The sequence below is a fragment of the Crocodylus siamensis genome, chromosome 11 (assembly GCF_052110815.1).
Source record: "Crocodylus siamensis isolate JL-2025a chromosome 11, ASM5211081v1, whole genome shotgun sequence".
Lineage (NCBI taxonomy): Eukaryota > Metazoa > Chordata > Crocodylia > Crocodylidae > Crocodylus > Crocodylus siamensis.
In genome coordinates this window covers 27560730-27580437 of record NC_143405.1, presented here as the reverse complement: position 1 = coordinate 27580437, position 19708 = coordinate 27560730, and the positions used below count along the sequence as shown (strand labels likewise).

Here is a 19708-nt window from a genome sequence, read left to right as displayed (position 1 = left end):
GAACTATATCCACCAGCAAACTGTACTACACTCCATACCCAACTCCCAACAGCAACAGATCACCACAACTGGGAAGAGGAGGAAAAACTTTATGGAGACACAACAGCTACAGTCAAATTTCACATGGCACACTGCATACAAACTCAGAACACAGGAAATGCTACTAATGTCAACCCCCCTCCAAATCTGGCTGCCTATAAATTCATCAGGGGACGGAAGCAAAGAATAGGAGATGCTCTGTTTATTAGGGCACCCCCTGAAATAACTAGGAACAATGGTCACAAATTGACTGAGAACAGATTTAGGTTGGACATTAGAAATCACTTCTTCACAGTAAGAGTTGCCAGAATCTGGAATGGGTTTCCAAGGGAGCTCTCCCCTACCTTGGGGGTCTTCAAAAGGAGACTGGACAAGCACCTAGCTGGGGTTGTCTGACTCGAGTGCTCTTTCCTGTCCAGGCCAGGGGGTCGGACTCAGTGGCCTACTGAGGTCCCTTCCAACCCTAACATTTATGAATCTGTGAAATCCATCTTCACAATCCTGCATTGCTTGGATCAGAAAACAGGAAGGGGGTGCATTTTTCACATGGCAAAAAGGTGTGAGGGCAGTCCTTGCAGAGACTTCTTGCTAAGCAAAAGAGTTTCAAATGTCCCAGAAATGGTATTTTGGCTGCAGGTCAAGTCAGCATTCCTCACTGTTGTAGCAGCAAACATGCTTCTATGGTTCCTGTTGCAGTGGCAAGGATCTGGTGGCATGGGGTTGTGTACACTAAATTGATAGGTGATGGTGGTGGTGGGTCAGTTTGCTGGCTTGGGGAATGTGCAGTCACAGAACTTCAGCCAAGACAGCTTTGTTGCAGTTGTGACCAGCTAGCAACTGTGACAGGAGAGACGCTGGGAGCCTGTTAGTCCCACAGTGTTTGTGGCAGTTCTGATGCAGTCCTGAGGCAAGGAAAGAGTCAATGATATTCTTAATTGCTTGCCAACCATGCAATGACATATGCTGGAACCTCAGTTGCAGATAGTTTGTCAGCCTGCACCTCCCATTGAAAGGGATGCCTCCTCTCCGCCCCTGCTAGGAGCCACCAAAGCAGGCTTGCCCTACCCAGGAAGAAGAAGCTTTTCTTCCAGCAACAGGAGAGCATGTTTAGAGAGGTTAGTTTGACCTGACCTGAATAACTCCCATCTTTATCACAGACTCATATATATCAAAACACATCAACATAGAAAAAAGCATTCGTTTAATTAGGGAAGACAATATGGGGAATCCCTGGTGCAAGTCACTATGTTAGCATTGCAACTTTAACACAAGGTACACAACCTGCTCCATGTGGAGCTCCCGCATCAGTAAATATGGAAGTCCCGAGGCCACTGACTGAGTCTGCAACCCAGAGTCAACTGGCAGCGGATGAGAAGAGGGAGCAAGGAGATCTGGTAGACCTAGTGGCATCATCTGAAGGGAGAGCTGTTGCTGCCGAGTGGAGGGTCAAGATGGGATTCCACCAAGACCAGTGCACTGACCTGGTGAGGCGAGACATTTCTCAAACAGTTGCAGAGCCATCCCAGACCAGGACGAATGCTGAGGCCACTGGGGAGACCGTGGGCAAGGTAAATGAGACTACAGAGATGCTGATGGACAGCCTCCAGGTAAAAACACACAATCTTATAGCCACATGCAGAAGGTCATCACCGTTGGAAATCCCTTGATTTGAGGATCGTCTCTACCACAACTCATTGATGGGCCTCGAAGTGACCTAGAGTCCAATCCCAGAGCCACAGATCTGTCTACAGAAGTTGCAGGTCTTTCCACAGGTAAGAGAAGGCTACAGAGAGTTCTCTCCTTTCCCTTCCTCCAGTCTCTCTTCTCTGCTTCAAGGGCAAGACACTTTACTTCAAAATGGGTTGCCACTTCATTAAGGATGTGGCACCATTACAGTTGGTTGGCAGCTAACTCCTCCCAACTCTTGATGTCAATATCCATTTTCTTGAGGTATACCTTCAATGTGTCCTTGTAGTGTTACCTCTGGCCACTGTGAGATCTCAAGCTGTTACTAAAATGGGAGTTAGAGCACTTATTTGGGGAACTGAGTCATGGACCTGCACACAATATCCATCCAGAAAATTTGGTGTTTGAAGATCACCGACTCAATGCTGGCAACATTGGCTTCAGCAAGGATGCTGGTGTGTTTGGCAATCTTCCCATTTGATGTGGAAACTCAGCAGGTAGAGACAGTATTATGCGAGCTCTCCATGCTGCTTCCCCCTTCTCCTCCCCACAACATCTTCAGCTGTATCCTCTCCCTCAGTCTAAGACCAACAGTACCACAGTACACTGTGTCATCAAGGGCCATGGCCAGAAGTACCCACCCCCTCTCAGCCTGCACCAGTGCCTCACTAGGGACAGGCTTATCCTGTTCAACCCCCACTCCCTATCATGCACCATGGAGACAATTATCCTCCCCAAATCTCAACATCAAGAGTCTGGGTTGCAGTTTCAACAGCAGCCCCATAAGACCCAACCAGGACCATGGCGACCAGCAGGAGCCCCACAGAACTACACCCCATTCAAAGGACACCCTCATAGTTTCATAGTAGGGTCTGAAGGAACCTGAACAGATCACCAAGTCCGACGCCCTGCCAGGGCAGGAAAGAGTACTGGGGGTCAAACAACCCCAGCAAGGTGATTGTCTAGCCTTGTCTTAAAGACCCCCAGGGTAGGAGCCAGCACCACTTCACTTGGAAGTTGGTTCCAGATCCTAGCCACCCTGACCGTGAAGAGCACCTCCTGATATCTAGCCTAAATCTCCCCTCTGCCAGCTTGTGACCATTATTCCTGGTCACTCCTGGTAGCACTTGGGGGAACAGGGACTCCCCCAATGCCTGCTGGTCCCCCTGACTAGTTTGTAACAGGCCACTAGATCCCCCCTCAGCCTTCTCTTGTGGAGGTTGAACAGGTTCAGGTTCCGTAGCCTCTCCTCAGGGCCTGCCCTGCTGCCCCCTGATCATGCGAGTGGCCCTCCTCTGGACCCTCTCTATGTTGTCTACATCCTTCTTGAAGTGCAGCGCCCAGAACTAGATGCAGTACTCCAGCTGCGGCCTCGCCAGTGCCGCATAGAGGGGGAGTATCACCTCCCTGGACCTGCTCGAGATGCGTCTGTGGATGCATGACAAGGTGCGGTTGGCCTTCCTGACTGCATCCCCACGCTGCCGGCCCATGTTCATCTTGGCATCAATGATGACTCCAAGATCCTTTTCTGCCTCTGTACTGACAAGAAGGGAGTTCCCCAGCCTGTAGGTATGGTGCTGGTTCTTCCTCCCCAGGTGCAGCACCTTGCACTTGTCAGTGTTGAATCCCATCTGACCTGTGGTTTCAGGAGATCTGCTGCTTGCCTGGAGCCTGGATCTGAGATGTCATGGAGGGACTACCAAGGCTCATCTGGCCCTCTGACTACTACCCCATGCTGCTCATCTGTGTGGGGACCAATGATACTGTCAGGGAAGACCCTGAGCTTATCAAGAGTGACAACAGGGTCTCTGGGTCCAAGGATGAGGGGGGTCTGGGGCTCAAGTTGTGTTCTTGTTGATCCTTTCAGTCAAGGGAAAGGGCCTGGGCAGGAGCAGGTGCATCCTGCAGATCAACACCTGGCTGTGCACGTGGTGTAATCAGCAGAGATTTGGCTTCTTTGACCATGGGATGTTCTTCCAAGAAGGATTGCTGGAAAGAGATGGCATCCACCTGATGAAGAGCGTCTTCGCAGACAGCCTCACTAACCTAGTTTAAAACTAGGTTCACCAAGGGGATGGAGACCAAAGCCTTGAGGCAGGTGGAGAATCAGGAGACCTGGGGGAAGAGCAAGTAGAAGGGGGCAACAGGGGAGGTGCTCTTATGCTTCCTGAGAAATCAGGGTAATCACCTAGTTACCTCAGGCGCCTGTACACAAATGCACGGAACCTGGGAAACAAGCAGGAAAAATTGGAAATCCTTGCACAACCATGGAACTATGATGTGAATGGAATAACAGAGACTGGATGGGACGGCTCACATGACTGGAGCACTGTACTGGATGGGTATAAACTGTTCAGGAAGGACTGGCAGGGGAGAAGAGGAGGAGGAGTTGCACTTTATGTAAAAGAGCCATATGATTGCTCAAAGCTCCAGTACGGAATGGAGAGAGGCCTGTTGAAAGTCTCTGGGTTAGGGTCAGAGGGGAGAGCAACAAAGGTAATGTCATGGTGGGGGTCTGCTATAGACCACCAGACCAGGAAGAAGTGATGGGTGAAGCTTTCTTCGAATAGCTAGTGGAAGTTTCCCAGTCACAGACCCCGGTTCTCATGGAGGACACGAAATCACCTTGATATGTGCCGGGAGGGCAATTGCACAGGCAAACCAGGAAGTTTTTGGAGAATATTGAGGACAACTTCCTGGTGCAAGTGCTGTAGCAGCCAACTAGGGGCCATGCTCTTCTTGACCTGCTGCTCAAAGAGGGAAGAATTGGTGGTGAATGTAGTAAGTGGATGACAACTTGGGCAGTAGGAACCATGAGATGAATGAATTCAGGATCCTGAGGGAAAGAAGGATGAAGAGCAGTAGAGTAAGGACCATGGACTTCAAAAAAGCAGACTCTGACTCACTCGGGGAACTCATGGGCAGGATCCCCTGGGAAGCCAGACTGAGTGGGAGAGGAGTCCAGGAGAGCTAGCTGTACTTTAAGGAAGCCTGACTGAGAGCACAGGAACAAACCACCCCAATGTACAGGAAAACTAGCAAGTATGGCAGGAAACCAGCTTGGCTTAGCAGAGAATTCTTCAGTAAATTGAATCATAAAAAGGAAGCTTATAAGAAGTGGAAACTAGGACAAATAACTAGGGAAGCATATAAGAGCACAGCTCAGGCATGCAGGGATGAAAATCAGGAAGGCCAAAGTGCAAATGGAGTTGTAGCTAGCAAGGGATGTGAAGGGTAACAAGAAGGACTCCTACAGATATGTTGGTAGCAAGAGGAGGATCTTGGAAAGTGCGAGTCCCTTACTGAATGGGGGAGGCAACCTTGTGATAGAGGATGCAGAAAAGGCTGAAGTGCTCAGTGCCTTTTTTGCCTCCATCTTCACAGGCAAGGTCAACTCCCAGACTACTGCACCAGGCAGCACAGTTTGGGTAGCAGGTGAGCAGCCCTCAGTGCTAAAAGAACAGGTTAGGGACTACTTAGAAAAGCTGGATGTGTACAAGTCCTTGGGACCAGATGGGATGCACCTAAGGGTGCTAAGGGCGTTGGCCAATGTGATTGCAGAGCCACTGGTCATCACCTTTAAAAACTCATGGTGATCAGGAACGGACCTGGATGACTGGAAAATGGCAAACATAGTATCTGTGTTTACGAAAGGAAAGGAGGAGGATCCAGGGAACTACAGACCAGTTAGCCTCACCTCAGTCCCTAGAAAAATCATGGAGCAAATCCTCAAAGAAATCCATTTCTAAGCACTTGGAGGAAAAAACTGTGATTAGGAACAGTCAGCATGAATTCATCAGGGCGGGTCATGCTTGACCAACTTGACTGCCTTTCATGATGAGGTGACTGGTTCTGTGGATGCAGGGAAACTGGTGGATGTGGTGTATCATGATTTTAGCAGGACTTTTGATACAGTAATGGGATGCCGTACAGCATTCTCACATGCAATAAGGAAATATGGGCTGGATGGACTATAAGGTAGATAGAAAACTGGCTGAAGCATGGGGCTTAGAGTAGTAATCAATGGCTTGACGTGTAGTTGGCAGCTGGTATCAAGTGGAGTCCCCCAGGGGTCAGCCCTGAGGCCAGTTTTGTTCAATGTCTTCATCAATGACCTGGAAGATGACACAGAGTGCACCCTCAGCAAGTTTCCAGATGACACCAAGCTGGTGGGAGTAGAAGATACGCTGGAGGGTAGGGCTAGGATTCAGAGTGACCAAGACAAATTGGAGGTTTGGGCCAAAAGAAATGAAATGTCATGAGGTTCAACATGGACAAGTACAAAGTCCTGCACTTAGGATGGAACAATCCCATGTACCAGTACAGACTGGGGGCTGACTAGCTGGGCAACAGCTCTGTAGAAAAGGACCTGGAGGTTACAATGAACAATAAGCTGAATATGGGCCACCAGTGTGCCTCTGTTGCTAGAAGACTAATGGCATACTGGGCTGCATTGGTAGGTGTGCTGCCAATAGGTCAAGGGAAGTGATTATTCCCCTCTGTTCAGCACTGGTGGGGCCACATCTGGAGTACTGCATTCAGTTTTGGGAACCTCACTACAGAAAGGATGTGGACAAATGGGAAAGAGTGTAGCAGAGGGCAGCACAAATGGTGAGGGAGTTGGGAGACATGACTTATGAAGAAAGACTGAGGGAACTGGGCTTATTTAGTCTAGAGAAGAGAAGACTGAAGGGGGATTTAATAGCAGCCTTCAAGGGGGGTTCGAAAGAAGATGGAGCTACGCTGTTCTCACTGACAGCAGATGAGAAAAAAAAGGAGCCATAGTTTGAAGTTGCAGCAAGGGAAGTTTAGCTTAGATATTAGGAAGAATTTTCTCAGTAGGAAGGTAGTAATACACGGGACCAGGTTACCCAGAGAGGTGGTGGAAATTCCACCCTTGGGGGTTTTCAAAACTCAACTAGACAAAGCTTTGGCCGGGATGATCTAGTTGGGGGTGGTCCTGCTTGGAGCAGGGGGTTAGACTAGATGACCTCCTGAGGTCCCTTCCAACCCTAACTTTCTATGATGCTGTTTTCTACTCCCCAAGCTTTCATGCTCAGAACTTCCCTCTGTCCTCACAGCAAGCCCAAAACCAGGACCCTCGTAAGTAGGCATGGGTACATTCCCAATCACAACCCAGGTATGGTTTGCCTATAGCTATTCCAAGTCTGTACTGCTCCCCTTTCCTGTCTTGGTTCTAGGCCCCAGTTCCCACTTGGGCTCAAGTACCATGACTGATTTTCATGGAGAAGTCAGGTAACCTAGGATCTGGAGCAGCTTACCTTCACCTCACAAATTCTGGACCATTTTTTACCTGGCAATGGGTCAGGAATGTGGGATCAAGCTCCTTCAACCTATTGGGTCAGTGTGGAGGCATGATCCCATGCCACATCACATCCAAAGGACCTCCTCCCACTCCTGCCACTTTCAGACACCTCAGTTCTGACAGGCCACAGTTCACTCATGTGCTGTCCTTCCCTCTTCCCAAACCGCTAGGGGCATAGCACTTCCAGTTTCTTCCTTCCTCACACCCTCATTTGTAAAGCACTTTTTCTGAGTTTACTTAAGAAAGCATTGAGGATTTTGACTGTTTGTCCTGTTTAATAAAAGGTTCTGTTGCTTTACAAAGAAAACACTATGCCCTGTGTCTTGCTCATTCCTTACTCAGTCATGTCCCAATCCTGCTCGTTGATCCAGATCTTCTGAAAATGGTTTGCCAGGCTGTTTCTAATGAGAACTCCTTTATAGCTGTTGTACCACAGGGGCTTGGCCTTCACTTGTGTAGTGGTCCTCAAGGTCCCAATCTTCTTCTCCCCCAGCCTCTTAAAAGCCTTCCCTTTTTGCCTTGCACATGTTATCTAGGATGCAGAGAGCACTCAGTAGCACTCATGTGCCCCCTCAGTGCCCTCCACCATGCTTTGAGGTGCCTAAAGGTTTATTCAGTAGTTAGGGAGCAGCTTCTCAGCCAGTTATTGAACAGTTCCTTCCTGGCCTCCAAATTCCCCATATAAGGTTTCATGAGCCATAGGAAAAGCAGGTATACTGGGTCCCTGACTAGCAAATGGAAGGATGGAGATGAGAACAGTCACTCAATTTCCTCTCTACCTCTCAGCCCACAGCTCCCACACCTTTCAGGAGATCCTCAAGGGTGGGATCCTGTCAGCAAAAATGAAATACTATAGGTCAGTCGCTAGCATGCAAACCTCATGCTGTTGCCCGAGAAAGGGAATCTTGCTCACATTAAGAACTGGTGACTAGTCTTGCTCCTGTGTACCAACTGCAAAAACCTGACCAAAGCCCTGGCTAATAGTCTCAAAATGGTTATGGCCTCTGTTGGAGGCCCTGAACAGAGCTACTGTGTACCTGACAGAACCATTTGGGAACGTCTTGAGATAAACTTCTTCTGGGTCATAAGAGACAGCAGATGGTGTTTGGTGGAGTTTCTACAGACACTAGCATTGTGGCCCTTACCCAACCAGCTGCCAGTAATGTGTATAAACAGTCTCTGGTGGTCTATAACTCCCTGCAGCATGATGGAGAACCTTTTGCAGTTAATATATTCATAGCTAGGTGGAACACCGGATGATGTGCGTGCCATCAACAGTCCTGATGCAGTTGGGAAAGCCCATGCAGGCATATCTAGCAATGCCCTCTTGCAGGTTTGCGATGCAAAGAAACCATGGTACCAGCAACCTTTGGATGGTACAGAATAACTCCTGTATATGTGATCCCATTATAGACCTGCCCATGCCATGTGCTTCTTCACAGTGATGGATGCCTTCAGGCAGCTAACTTGCTGCTGGAATGATAGGGTCAGCTCGGTACAGATCCCCTGGAAGGGGGCTCAGCTCATCCAAAGTTCTACTTTTCATTCCAGGTCTCTCGGACTATTCATTCCCACAAACTGATGCTCATTTCATTGGCTTAGGCCATCCACCATGGTGCTCTGCATGTCTTTGGGCATGTTGGCATTGGTGCACACCAGATGGCACACACCTTAATGAAGCAACTTTCACAGAATCATGCAAAAGTAAGGCTGAAAGGACCTCAACAAGAGGTCCAATACCCTGTTCAAGGCAGGTTCATCCGTTGTCCAAATCAGCCTACACAGGTGTTTGCCTACCTTGTTCTTAAAATATACAGGAGCACTGTTCATGCAAACCAAGCACAGCACCTCAAAACACCAAGAACACCCTAACTTGCCACAGGTGAAGCACAATCTCAGGGCTTCAGTCACAGTGCCACATCACTGTCTACCTTCTGGTACCTTAAGCTAAAAGAGGACAAAAAGCATCTCTTGGTGCAACTGATCAGCCTTTCCAACGTGAAACTGACCAGGCTCTCAGAGGCAGCGGCCATCCAGCACAAATGGTAGCGGGGTAGTGGACAGCCAGTCAGCTCTCCTTTTGTACTTGGGAAACTTCGGAAGCCTGCACAGACTCATGCCTGAAAGGCATCCTGAGATCTCTACCCTCCAACCCCTAGTTGCAGAGTTCTGCTACAGCATTGTCCCAGGTCATTTTGAGGTGCTTCAGATGGGAGAAGTCTATACATCTGAACAGCATTAAAACACTCCAAATATGAAGCCCTTTCAACTGAAGCAGGATTTGAAACACTTCAAATTAATGCTATTTTCTGTCCCCACACAAACATCAATGTGTTCTGCTACAAGTCAACTTAGCAAGACATAAAAGCATGCAGAAGAGTGGCAGATAAGATCTATCCTTTACCCAGCAAAATGATAACTGCATAAAAAAATTGAAGACAAAACAATACTGGTTCAGTATTGAAGGAGGTGATGTTCCTGGAAAGTGGTCTAGTACAACCAACAAAATCTGTCACATCCTAAAACTAGCAGAACAGAACTTGCCTGCTTCATTTTGGCCAGCTCCCGTCTTGTGTGCTCATCATTCCTCAAGTCCTTCTTGTTTCCTACCAGAATGATAGGTACATTGGGACAGAAATGTTTCACCTCAGGAGTCCACTTCTCTGGAATGTTTTCTGAAAAAGTACAAACAGAACCATGCATATTCATATGTTTAGGGCAATTTTCTTTTCAATATCAACTCTGCTGTCTTAGTTTTATCCTGCTGTCCTCTACTAATCTTTCTCTTGCACTGGGGAATGCTCCTAATCTGCACATGGGCTCATTCTGGCATTAGCAAGATGAGAGTCCTGTGTTTGGTGGTTTTAAAAGTTCAAAGATGCCTAAAAATAGCTAATTACTGATGTCTTTCTTACAACTTGGGCTTCTCCCCATCCCTTAATACTGAGAATGGGTTTACTTCTGACCACCAGTATATGGAGATAATAAATCTCTGAAATACTTTTTACAGGGATTGAAAACATGAATGTGATCACTTCTACGACTTTCAAAGGAATAAGCACAGCAACTAAAAAAGAACAAGGAAAATCCCCAACTTTACCACCGTACAGCAGACCATACTGGTTGTCATCTGAAGGGCTTGGAAGAGAAAAATTTCCCTTCTCCAGTGCATCTATGCTACCCCAGACAATGTGGACTTCAGTAAAACAAAGGCTGACTATGGATAAACCCGCAGTCCACATACCCCAGTATTTTGTCCTTAGAAGTGGTCACCATCAGATACTTTGAAGAACAGTACATGAAACCCCAAAGTAGACAGTTACGGGATACTTTGTTCCAAGAGAAACATCTCCCTAACCCCAAAAGTTAAAGGCTAGCTCAAGCCACAAAGTGAAAGGGGTAACATTTCTTTCAAAACCTTTTCTTTCATTAGTTTTGGTTACACCTGGACATCTCTGCTATCTGTAGAAATGTACTCTTTGAATATCCCTAAATTCTTAGCCTCAGCAACATTTTGTCACATCTAGTTCCACAAATAAACTAGAAATGTATGAAAAAGTATTTTCCTTTAACCCACTTGGAATTTTCCACTTTCTATTTCACTGAGCTAGGAGCAGTGAGAAGAGATGCACCTGATCTGCCTCCTCTAGTCTATGCATTATTGTAAGTAGAACGAATTATTATTCCTACCTATTTAGATAGCTGACACTTCTCATTACACAGGATTTTGCAGATTTCTCTTTCAGAAGTTCTCATACCTCCATTGCTTGAAATCGCCCTCTGATGTTCAACAGGTGAAATTCCTTCAGACTTGGGAATTTTTTTCTATTAAATTTCACTCAGTTTTTTGGAAAATAAGCTAGTAATTGGCATTTCATCTCTTCCTTGTAATACCTGGTCAATACATTCTAAGGCCACATGTAGACTCCTACGAAAGTGTCTCTGCCACAGTACTGAGAATTCTGCACTGCACTTCCCAGACATACAGCCGAGCACCTGACTAACACCCCCACCCCCTCAGAGGCTAGCATATGGCCTCTATTTTCCCCACTGTTGACACCACATGGAACAGTGGATTCTAGAGTTCCCCAGGTGGGGATGGGACCACAGACTTAAAACAGATCAGATTGAGCTTCCTATCAAGACTGTTCAATCCCAGAATGACGTTATCTATTGTTTCTGGAATAAGAGAGTTCTACTGCTATAGCTCAGATGGTAGCAATCTTTGCAGTGGTGGTAAATGTTCAGGAAAGAAACACTCTCTCTGAGTCATGATGGAGTGTGACAGGGGCCCCAATCCCGCCTCCTTGGCCGAGTCAGCAAAGTAACAGGGCTATCTGGCAAGCAGGAAAGGGCAAGAGGGGAGTCTGTAGGGAGGCAGGCTGCAGAGTAGTGAGCCTACAGACAGATGAATAGCACAGGGGAAGGGATGGCAGGCTGGCAGGGGTCTGTGGAGCCGGGCTGGACTGCACCAGCAAGGAGAGGGGGAGCTGGCCAGGCTCCATAGAGCCCCTACTGGCCGGGACCCTGTACTGCTACCATCCTGCTCTGGGCCCTACTGGCACTGGCCCTGTGCTCCCGCACCTGCTCACTCCCAGTGCCCCCCCTGCCTGCAGTATAGGCGGGGGGCAGCACACAGCCCCGACCCCCTGCTCACTGGCAGGAGAGGAGCTGGTGCTGAGTGTGGGAGAAAAGTGGCCCCTCCTCTGCCCCATGGTCCCTATTGCAGCCACTTGTAACCCACATGGGGCTGTCCTGAGCAGGCACAGGCAGAGGAAGCCCCGTGAGGGCTGCGAGTGGCTACAGCGCGGGAGACTAGCCACGGGGCAGGTGAGGGGCGGCTTTTCCCCCCAATGCTCAGCACCATCTTGTAACCTGGCCCCACGCCTGCTCCAGGCTCGCTTGTCAGGGCTGCGCCGCACCAGCAGCAGCTGTAGTCCCTGCTTGCCGCGCCAGGTAGCATTTGCTGCTGCTGCCCACCCAGAGTTCACTCGCTGGGCAGCCCTACCATGGCGTGAACTCTGCGTGGGCAACAGCGGCAAACGCTGCCCAGTGCGGCAAGCGGTAGGGCTGCAGCTGCTGCCACCACAGCGCAGCCCTGATGGGTGAGCCCAGAGCCAGGTTACAAGCTGGTGCTGAGCATTGGGGAAAAAGGCAGCCCCTTACTTGCCCTGTGGATGGCACCCGGCGCTGCAGCCACTCACAGCCTGCATGGGGTGCCTGTGCCTGCTCAGGACAGCCCCATGCAGGCTGCGAGCAGCTGCAGCAGGAAGCGCTGGTCATGGGGTGGGCGAGGGGCCGCTTTTCCCTGTGCTCTGCACCAGCTTGTTCCCTGCCCTCCCCACTTACCTGAGGCTCTGGGCGCCAGGGCAGCCACACGGTCCCAGGCTGGGGTGGCAAGGCCAGGTGGGTCCTGCTGTTGCAGAAGCCCATTGGGCTTCTTCTAGGTCCTACTACCCCTGGTTCCTCTCATCTTTGACAGGAACCAAAGACAGATAAATTTTAATTTTCAAAAAATTTTTAGGGGCCCTGCAGGGTGGATAGAATGGCTTTGCAGGCCGAATCTGGCCCACAGACTATTTTGCCCACCTCTGGAATAGCAGCACCCAAGTCGTGTTACAAGAGAGAAGAGGCAGGAGATGGAGGAGTTGTCAGTGGGTATACATCTCTGGCTCCAGGGGTAGAGATTTATTCCAGCTGCATTCTGGAAGGAGAAGAAACTCTGTAGGAGAGCAGGAGTCTCACACAGAGATGAGGTGTTTACGTTTCTGCCTTGCAGTCTGTGTTTTAGCTACAAAGCATGGGGGTGCCTGAAGAGGAGTAGGGAGGGCCACAGTGGGTGCCTAAAAACAGCAACCCTCCCAGAAGCCGAGCATAAAACGTCTCTTAACAATAAGCACCATTCCCTAGAGATTGAAATCCCCTCCCCTATGCACCTCATGGGGTTACATGTATAGGACCAGCTGTCCATCTTCCACCTTGCCACAATAGCCCAGCATCACACAAACTGGTCCATGTTTTGTTGCATGGTGAAATGTCCAAATTCAAGTGTGACACATGCCCGAATCGAGAAGCAGAAGAGTTGGAGGGCATCATCCTGTGGCCCCTCTGAAACTATTTCTGCTGCTTTTCAGAGACACCATACTGCCTTGGCCCAGCACGAAACTGGTCAACCTGATCACACTCCCCTGGCTGCTCAGTACGGGATAGAGAAGATGTACATAGTCCAAGTCCAGTGCACCAAAGAGGGTGCTGAAGACAGCAAAGAGTGGCTGCATCCAGGGCCAGTCCAGGGAGGTGTGAAAGAGAGTCCCTTCCACCTCCTCCCCAAAGAAAAAGCAGGCCACCAACACTGTGGGTGAACAAAAGTGCCCACAGCCAGGGCCCTAAGCAGCAGTCACCACTGGAAGTAACCATTCTCTTGGCAATGGGTAGCTTACAGGCCTGGCAAATTTGCTCTGGTGTTGTTGCCACCATGCCCCACTTCCAAGTTTTGTTAAGGTGGGTGGTGGAGACATAGGCAAGACATGCTGACTGTTCGTGTGCTTTCCCAGGATCTCAAAGCAGACCCAACCACTGTTCTTGTTGGGCACAGGGAAGAACAGCAGAGCTGAGCCCTCCCCTCTCATCACTGTCCACAACTGGAGAAAAGTAGGCAGCAATAGAGGGGGTCCATCTAGCAAGCTACCGTAGAGGTGAGCTTGTCATGTACAAAGGTGGTCTTTCAAGTGGCAAGCACATACCCACTGTAACAAGTTTTCACTTGAACCAAGGGGCACGAAGCAAAACAGAGTGCAGGCCATGGGCTCTGGCTGTTAGCCAAGTAGACCAAGCTGAGTTAAAAATGTGAATCAGCTTGATGGTGTGCAACCAGATCAAGGAAAATGAGGCTTCCAGACACTTGGCTCAGTGTCCTCTGCTGCAAGGCCAAAGTATAGACCAGGGGCTCCCACAGCAGCTCTGGAAATCATAGGCACCTGTGTTGGGGTCTCAGCTGGTGGTAGGCCTGCCAAGCCCAGGCAAGACTACAGCGTAAGGGCAGCTGGGTGCTCCATCAGAGGTGATCAAGACCAACAGGAAAAGTTCCTGATCCACGTTGAGGTCCTCTACCTGATGCACAAAAGCAAAGGCTGGTTGTTGCCAGGGGAGGGGTTCACCAGCAGAGCACACACTGAAGGGCTTGCATGCAGAAGGCAGCCGCCCTGCTCACCAGATCAAATAAGCTCTGACCTCCCTCACTGGTGGGTAGGTACAGGATAGCCTGCTAAAGCCAGGTGTGCTTGTTCCAGAAGAATTCTATGAGGAGGTTCTTGAGCTTTTTGAGCATGGTCATTGGTGGTTCCAGGATATGCCAGAGCAGCAGTCGCCTCCAGTTTGTTGATGACTTGGAGCTGGGCACAGTAGGAAAGGCTAGGCAGGCACTAGCACCAGTGCTGTAGTTGTCTCTCAACCTCCTTACTGAGACCTTCCTGATCGTTAGCTAGATAGGCTGGGAGGCCTAGGAAAATTCCCAGGGCTTTCAAGCCAATGTGGCAACAGGACAGGCCTCCAAGCAACTGCCTAGCAGAAATTTGTCACTTTTGGCCAAGCTGATATTGGTTGAAGTGGCATGCTTGTAGGCCTGCTGACACTCAAATGAGGGACTGGACATGACAACTACAGCTCACAAAGTCACATCCTTGCACAGGGTGTCACCCTGACCTACGAGTCAGTGGCTGGGCTGCAGCCAATGGGAAGGCCAGGCCCATCAGAGTTTCATTTAGTTTCAAAAGCACTGCTCCATTCTGTTTTGTCAAAACTGTTTCATTCTTTTGCCCAAAGGCTATAATGGGGAAGCACAAAACTGCCTATAACTGTCATTTTTTGGCACATTTGGATGAAAACAGCAGGGATGGTACCCCTTCTGAGGGCATGAAGCCTGCCAAGTTTCAAGGAGATGGGTGCAGGGGTTTCTGGAAAACTGCACCTCAAAGTCTTGAAAGCAAAACTCATGTCACTTGTAAGTGTGAAGATACGGGGGGATGAAAACTGCAGGTAACGTAGCCCCTGCTGAGGCCATGAAGCCTGCTAGCTTTCAAGGACATACGTGCAGGGGTTTCAGGGAAACGGCACCTCAAGCTGCTGACAAGCAGAACTCATGACGTGTGACTGCGTGGGTGCGCGTGCAAGGTGCACCCTCACTGGCACTGGGGCCTCTACACGACATGGTAGTGTGCCCCAATGAGGCCGTTTCCTCCTCTACAGCTTCAGTCCAGTTCACCACTTTAAATAACAGCAGATATGGGCAACTGGTGCCACTTCAGTCAGCAACCGAGGGAGGTGGGGGGGTCCCCCACAGCCAATCTTGCCAACAGGGAAGTGGCCGTGGCACTTCACCCAGCGCTTCTACTCCCCGGCCAGTGCTCTCATGGAGCGGCACTGGTGCTCCCACCTGTCCGTTGCTTAACTGGGGAGCACAGTCTGTCAGGGGGTACACCAGCACTCTCAGGGGGCGCGTGTGCATCGCCACTGACAACAGGTAAAATAATAACTTAGTGAAGAGCAGCACAGTAGCACCAGCAGCATCTCAGGCAACTAAACTGTGACAGAACCTTTCTTTCTTCTCTTGCAGGAGCTTCTCCAGCATGTGCGTTAGGCATGCCTTCACTGTGTCCTTCCCCCTTCTTCCCTTCCCTCTCCTTACTTTCCATTTCCCTGAAGGCTTCAGCTTCAAAACTCAAAACGTTTTGAAACTTTTGACACATTTCAACTGCCCTCGTTTCATTTCGAAACTGTTCCGAAGCCCTTCGTTTTACTTTGATTTCGCTGTTTTGAGCTCAAAACAAGTCAAAACAGCATTGAAAAGAAACAGCCCATGAAATTTCGCGCAGCCCTACTACAGGTGAAGACAGGCCCCAAACAAATGACTTTCAGAGTCCAGAATAAGAAGCTGTGGTTGACCCAATCAAAAAGTTATTTCATGATCCAGGGATACAAGGCTGATATTCTGGCCAAAGAGTTCTGCAGCCGTCAGCAGGTCACATAGCAGGAAGAGGTTGTCCCAAGTAGTTCTGTCAGGTACACAGTAGCTCTGTTCAGGGCCTCTGATAGAGGCCATAAGCATTTTTAGCCTATTGGTCAGGGCTTTGGTCAGGTTTTTGCAATTGGTACACAAGAGCAATACCAGCCACCAGTTTTTAATGTGAGCGAGATTCCCTTTCTTGGGCAACAGTGTGAGGACTGCATGCCAGCAGCTTTGCTGGCAGGATCCCACCTTTGAGGCTTTTCTGAAAGGTGTGTGGGAGCTCTGGGCTGAGAAGGGGCCAAAAGGTCTTGTAGAAATCAACAGGTAATCCATCAAGGCCTGGCACCTTCTCTGTGGTGAGGCCCTTAATGGCAAAGGTTAGTTTTGCAAAGGATAACCTGCTTGAGCTTGTCAGCCTCAAATTTGCAGTTTGGGGAGGGGCCCTCATGCAGATGCTGAAGAGCCTCTGGGTAGGAAGTTTCAGCTGCAAACATCTCAGTGTAGCAGCTAATGGCATGCTCTTGGATCTCAGCAGGGTCTGTGAGCACTTGGCCCGATGGGGTTGAAGGTGACCAATGATCTTTTGTTCTGGGCACTTCTTCTCTAAGTTGAACAAGAACCAGGTCAGGACATCAGCCTCCGAGTTCTTGGAAGCAGGCTCAGGTTCTTATGCCCTGGGTCTCGTCTTCTACCAGCTCTCACATGCACATTTCCCCCAGCATGAGGTCTTGAACAGCTCAGAGTCATTACTGGCATCCATCAGGGCAGCCTCAACTTCCGTAATGTCTTTCTCAAGCTCTTGCACACTGCAGCAGAAGTCTTGGGTTGCCACTGCATATATTTGTGTGCTGTTGGCAGAAAGTCTTGATTTGTGCTTTCCCCATTTCCCACCACTTTCCAGGCAGGGAAGCCACTTTCCAAGCTGCCTAGGTCTGCCAGAAGTACGTGAAGCTGTCATGATGCTGGACGTTCTGCAGAAGGCTAACACTGAGACACCAATAGGGTACTCCTCTGTGAGTTAAGTCCAGAAACCCTGTTGATACCAGAACTATGAAACAGACCAGACTGTGGCCTGAGAATTCAGATGGTATGATACAGCTGCAGCAAAGCAGAGGCAAGTAGTGTCTGGTGATGTAAAGCTGAGCTAGGTAAGCCAAGGAGAACCTGTTGGTACTTGCCCTCTCCCAGGTATACTTCCTCTTGCTAGGATGGAAGTTCTGCCATACTGCACAAGCTTGCTGCCTGTGGGGTGGTTTGCAGCTGTCAAGCAGAGTGTGAATGGGGCTCCAAGTCATTCCTGTAAAGGCTTTCCTGAAGGGTGCAGTTAAAATTATCGCCTAGGATAAGATTATCGTTGTCATCGGCTACAGTCTGTAAGAGGCCAGCCAGCGTCCTGAAAAAGTGCATCCTCTCCTGCCCTTCACTGGATGCATAATTATTCATTAGGATGAGGCAGCACTACTCCAAAGTGGCTCAGAACATTAGGATGTGACAAGGGACTACTTCCCAGGCAACTACTGAAACTGGTCTCAATTGTGGCAAGAAAAGAATGGTAATGCCTGCAGTGCTGTGGCTTAGAAAGGCTCTACCTGTCTAGGGAGTGTACAGCCCCATCTGTGCTAGTCCCACCTGCATGCATCTATTATAACAAGGTGAAGTATAACCATTTCTTGTTCAAGAACAAAAAAAAGCTACTTGTTTTCTGGGGTTCCTGCACCCATTTGCATTGAGCAAGCCAAGGGTAAAGGTCACCATTATGAGAAGTTTGAGGCTATGCATCAGAAACTAGCCCAGAAAGTTGCTCTTGACAGTCAAGGGGTTTGTTTTCCGCTAACAGGGTGTGCTTTCAAGATGCTCTATTGGTTTTCTTTTTGGTTTCCTCTCGAATGTGTTTACCTTTTTAGTTTGAAAGCATGCTGCCTTATTGTTTCCAGAACTCACAGCTTCTTTGTCGCACTGAACCAAGACTAGAAAAAGTTTACGGTTAGGGAACCATTCAGGTATATGGTTCTCAACCCTTTCAGGATCCCTTGGTTTCATTAAGGAACCTAATATTGTTTTCAAGGGAGTAACCTTCCCTGAATGCATCCTCCAAAGAAGCATCAAAAGGACTGGTATGTCTCCTGTAAGGGAGCACCATCCCTTACTAAGATATAATAGTTTCTCTTTTTGATGGGGAGGAGGTGTGGGGAACAAGGGGCAAAGGGCTTTCAGACATGACACCAGAGCCTTTGGGTTTCCCTTTTTTCCCCTTTGTCAATGGACTCAGTATCTGTTTTGGAGTTGGAGGAGTTTGGGGCTGAGACTTGATAAGAAGTCACCTCCCCACTGCAACAGTCAGCATCCCCTCCTGAAGGTACTTTCTTCTTGCAAAGTTCTTCAAGGTTTTTGTCAAATCTTGCTTGTGTTCTGTGCCTTTGGGGGCTGGGTTGGAATAATTTAGCTCCCCAGCATCAGCTACCTCAGGGATGGGAAACATCCTGGCCTAAATTTGGACTAGGATTTTTCTGCTTCTGGGACTCAGTTCTCACAGTAGGAATTGGGATTGCTCCTGAGTGGCTTGAATGGGTTAGATGAGAGTCTGGCCTCCAGTAGTCCCAGAAGAGGCAGGGATGCACTGGATAGGAGGCTCAGTTCCTCTCTACCTCAGTCTGGATTGGGGTATGGTTGTCCTCCCCCTGCTGGCCATTCTGGAATGGAATGGGTTAAAAAAATGCTCTCCTGCTGCTTCTTTAGGGTAGGGGAGGACTAAATCAGTCAGAGTCATAGAGAAATATGGTTGGAAAGGACCTCCAGAGGTCATCTAGTCCATCCCCCTGCCTTAGCCAGGATCATCCCTATCCAACCCGTCCTATAGAACCATAATCTAAACTCTACATAAGACTACCATTAACTCTGACACAACATAAGACCTAACACCCTAGCCTGTTGCATGTAAAGCAGGGGAACCACAGCAGCTAATGTCCTGCATCTATCAAATGTTGTCAGTATATGTGCAAGAGTTCCTCTGTAAAGGGTCATGCTCCCTGCTGCAGAGAAAGGCAAAACCCCCACAGTCCATACTAATCTGACCATGGGATACAATTCCTTCCCGACTCCAATTACGGTAATTGGTCAGAACCTGAGTAAAAGGACAAGATCCTCTAGGCAGGAATCTCTGGCTTTGCTCCTAGCAGGAGAATCGGCACCCCCCTGTTGAAGACTCCAGCCAACATCCAAAACTTCTGGTGAGACTTAAAAACACCCTGACACACATAGCAGAAAAAATGGGGGGGGGAGAGGGACAGAGCAGGAGCAACCAGCAAAGCCTAGAAGCATGGGAAATACCCATGGTAGAAAACAGGCAGGCCTAGATCATTCCTAACCAGTGGTTGCCCACCTTCTTCTTGAACACCTCCAGTGATGGAGTCTCCACAATTTCCTTAGGCAGTTTTTTCCACTGCCTCAGTACTCTTAGAATAAAAGTCTTTCCTGATCTCCAACCTAAATTTAATCTGCTGCAACTTGAAGCCATTGGTCTGCATTCCACATCCTTTCTGCAGCAAGACAGAAAAGGTGTTTTACCTCTTTATGGTGGCCCTTCAAGTATTTGAAGATTGCTATCGTGTCCTCTCTTAATCACCTTTTCCATGAGCTGAACATACCTAGCTTCT

At 49.0% G+C, this 19708-nt stretch overlaps 1 protein-coding gene across 2 annotated transcripts in view; it reads right to left on the bottom strand.

The window, feature by feature from the left end:
* RHOA (ras homolog family member A) overlaps window positions 1–19708 on the bottom strand; it is an 84140-nt gene that overhangs the window by 7856 nt on the left and 56576 nt on the right. For both annotated transcript variants that reach the window (XM_090021164.1, XM_090021163.1), the window contains exon 4: window positions 9596–9726. In XM_090021164.1, the coding sequence (XP_089877290.1) occupies window positions 9596–9726 (131 nt within the window). The remainder of the gene's footprint in view (window positions 1–9595; window positions 9727–19708) is intronic.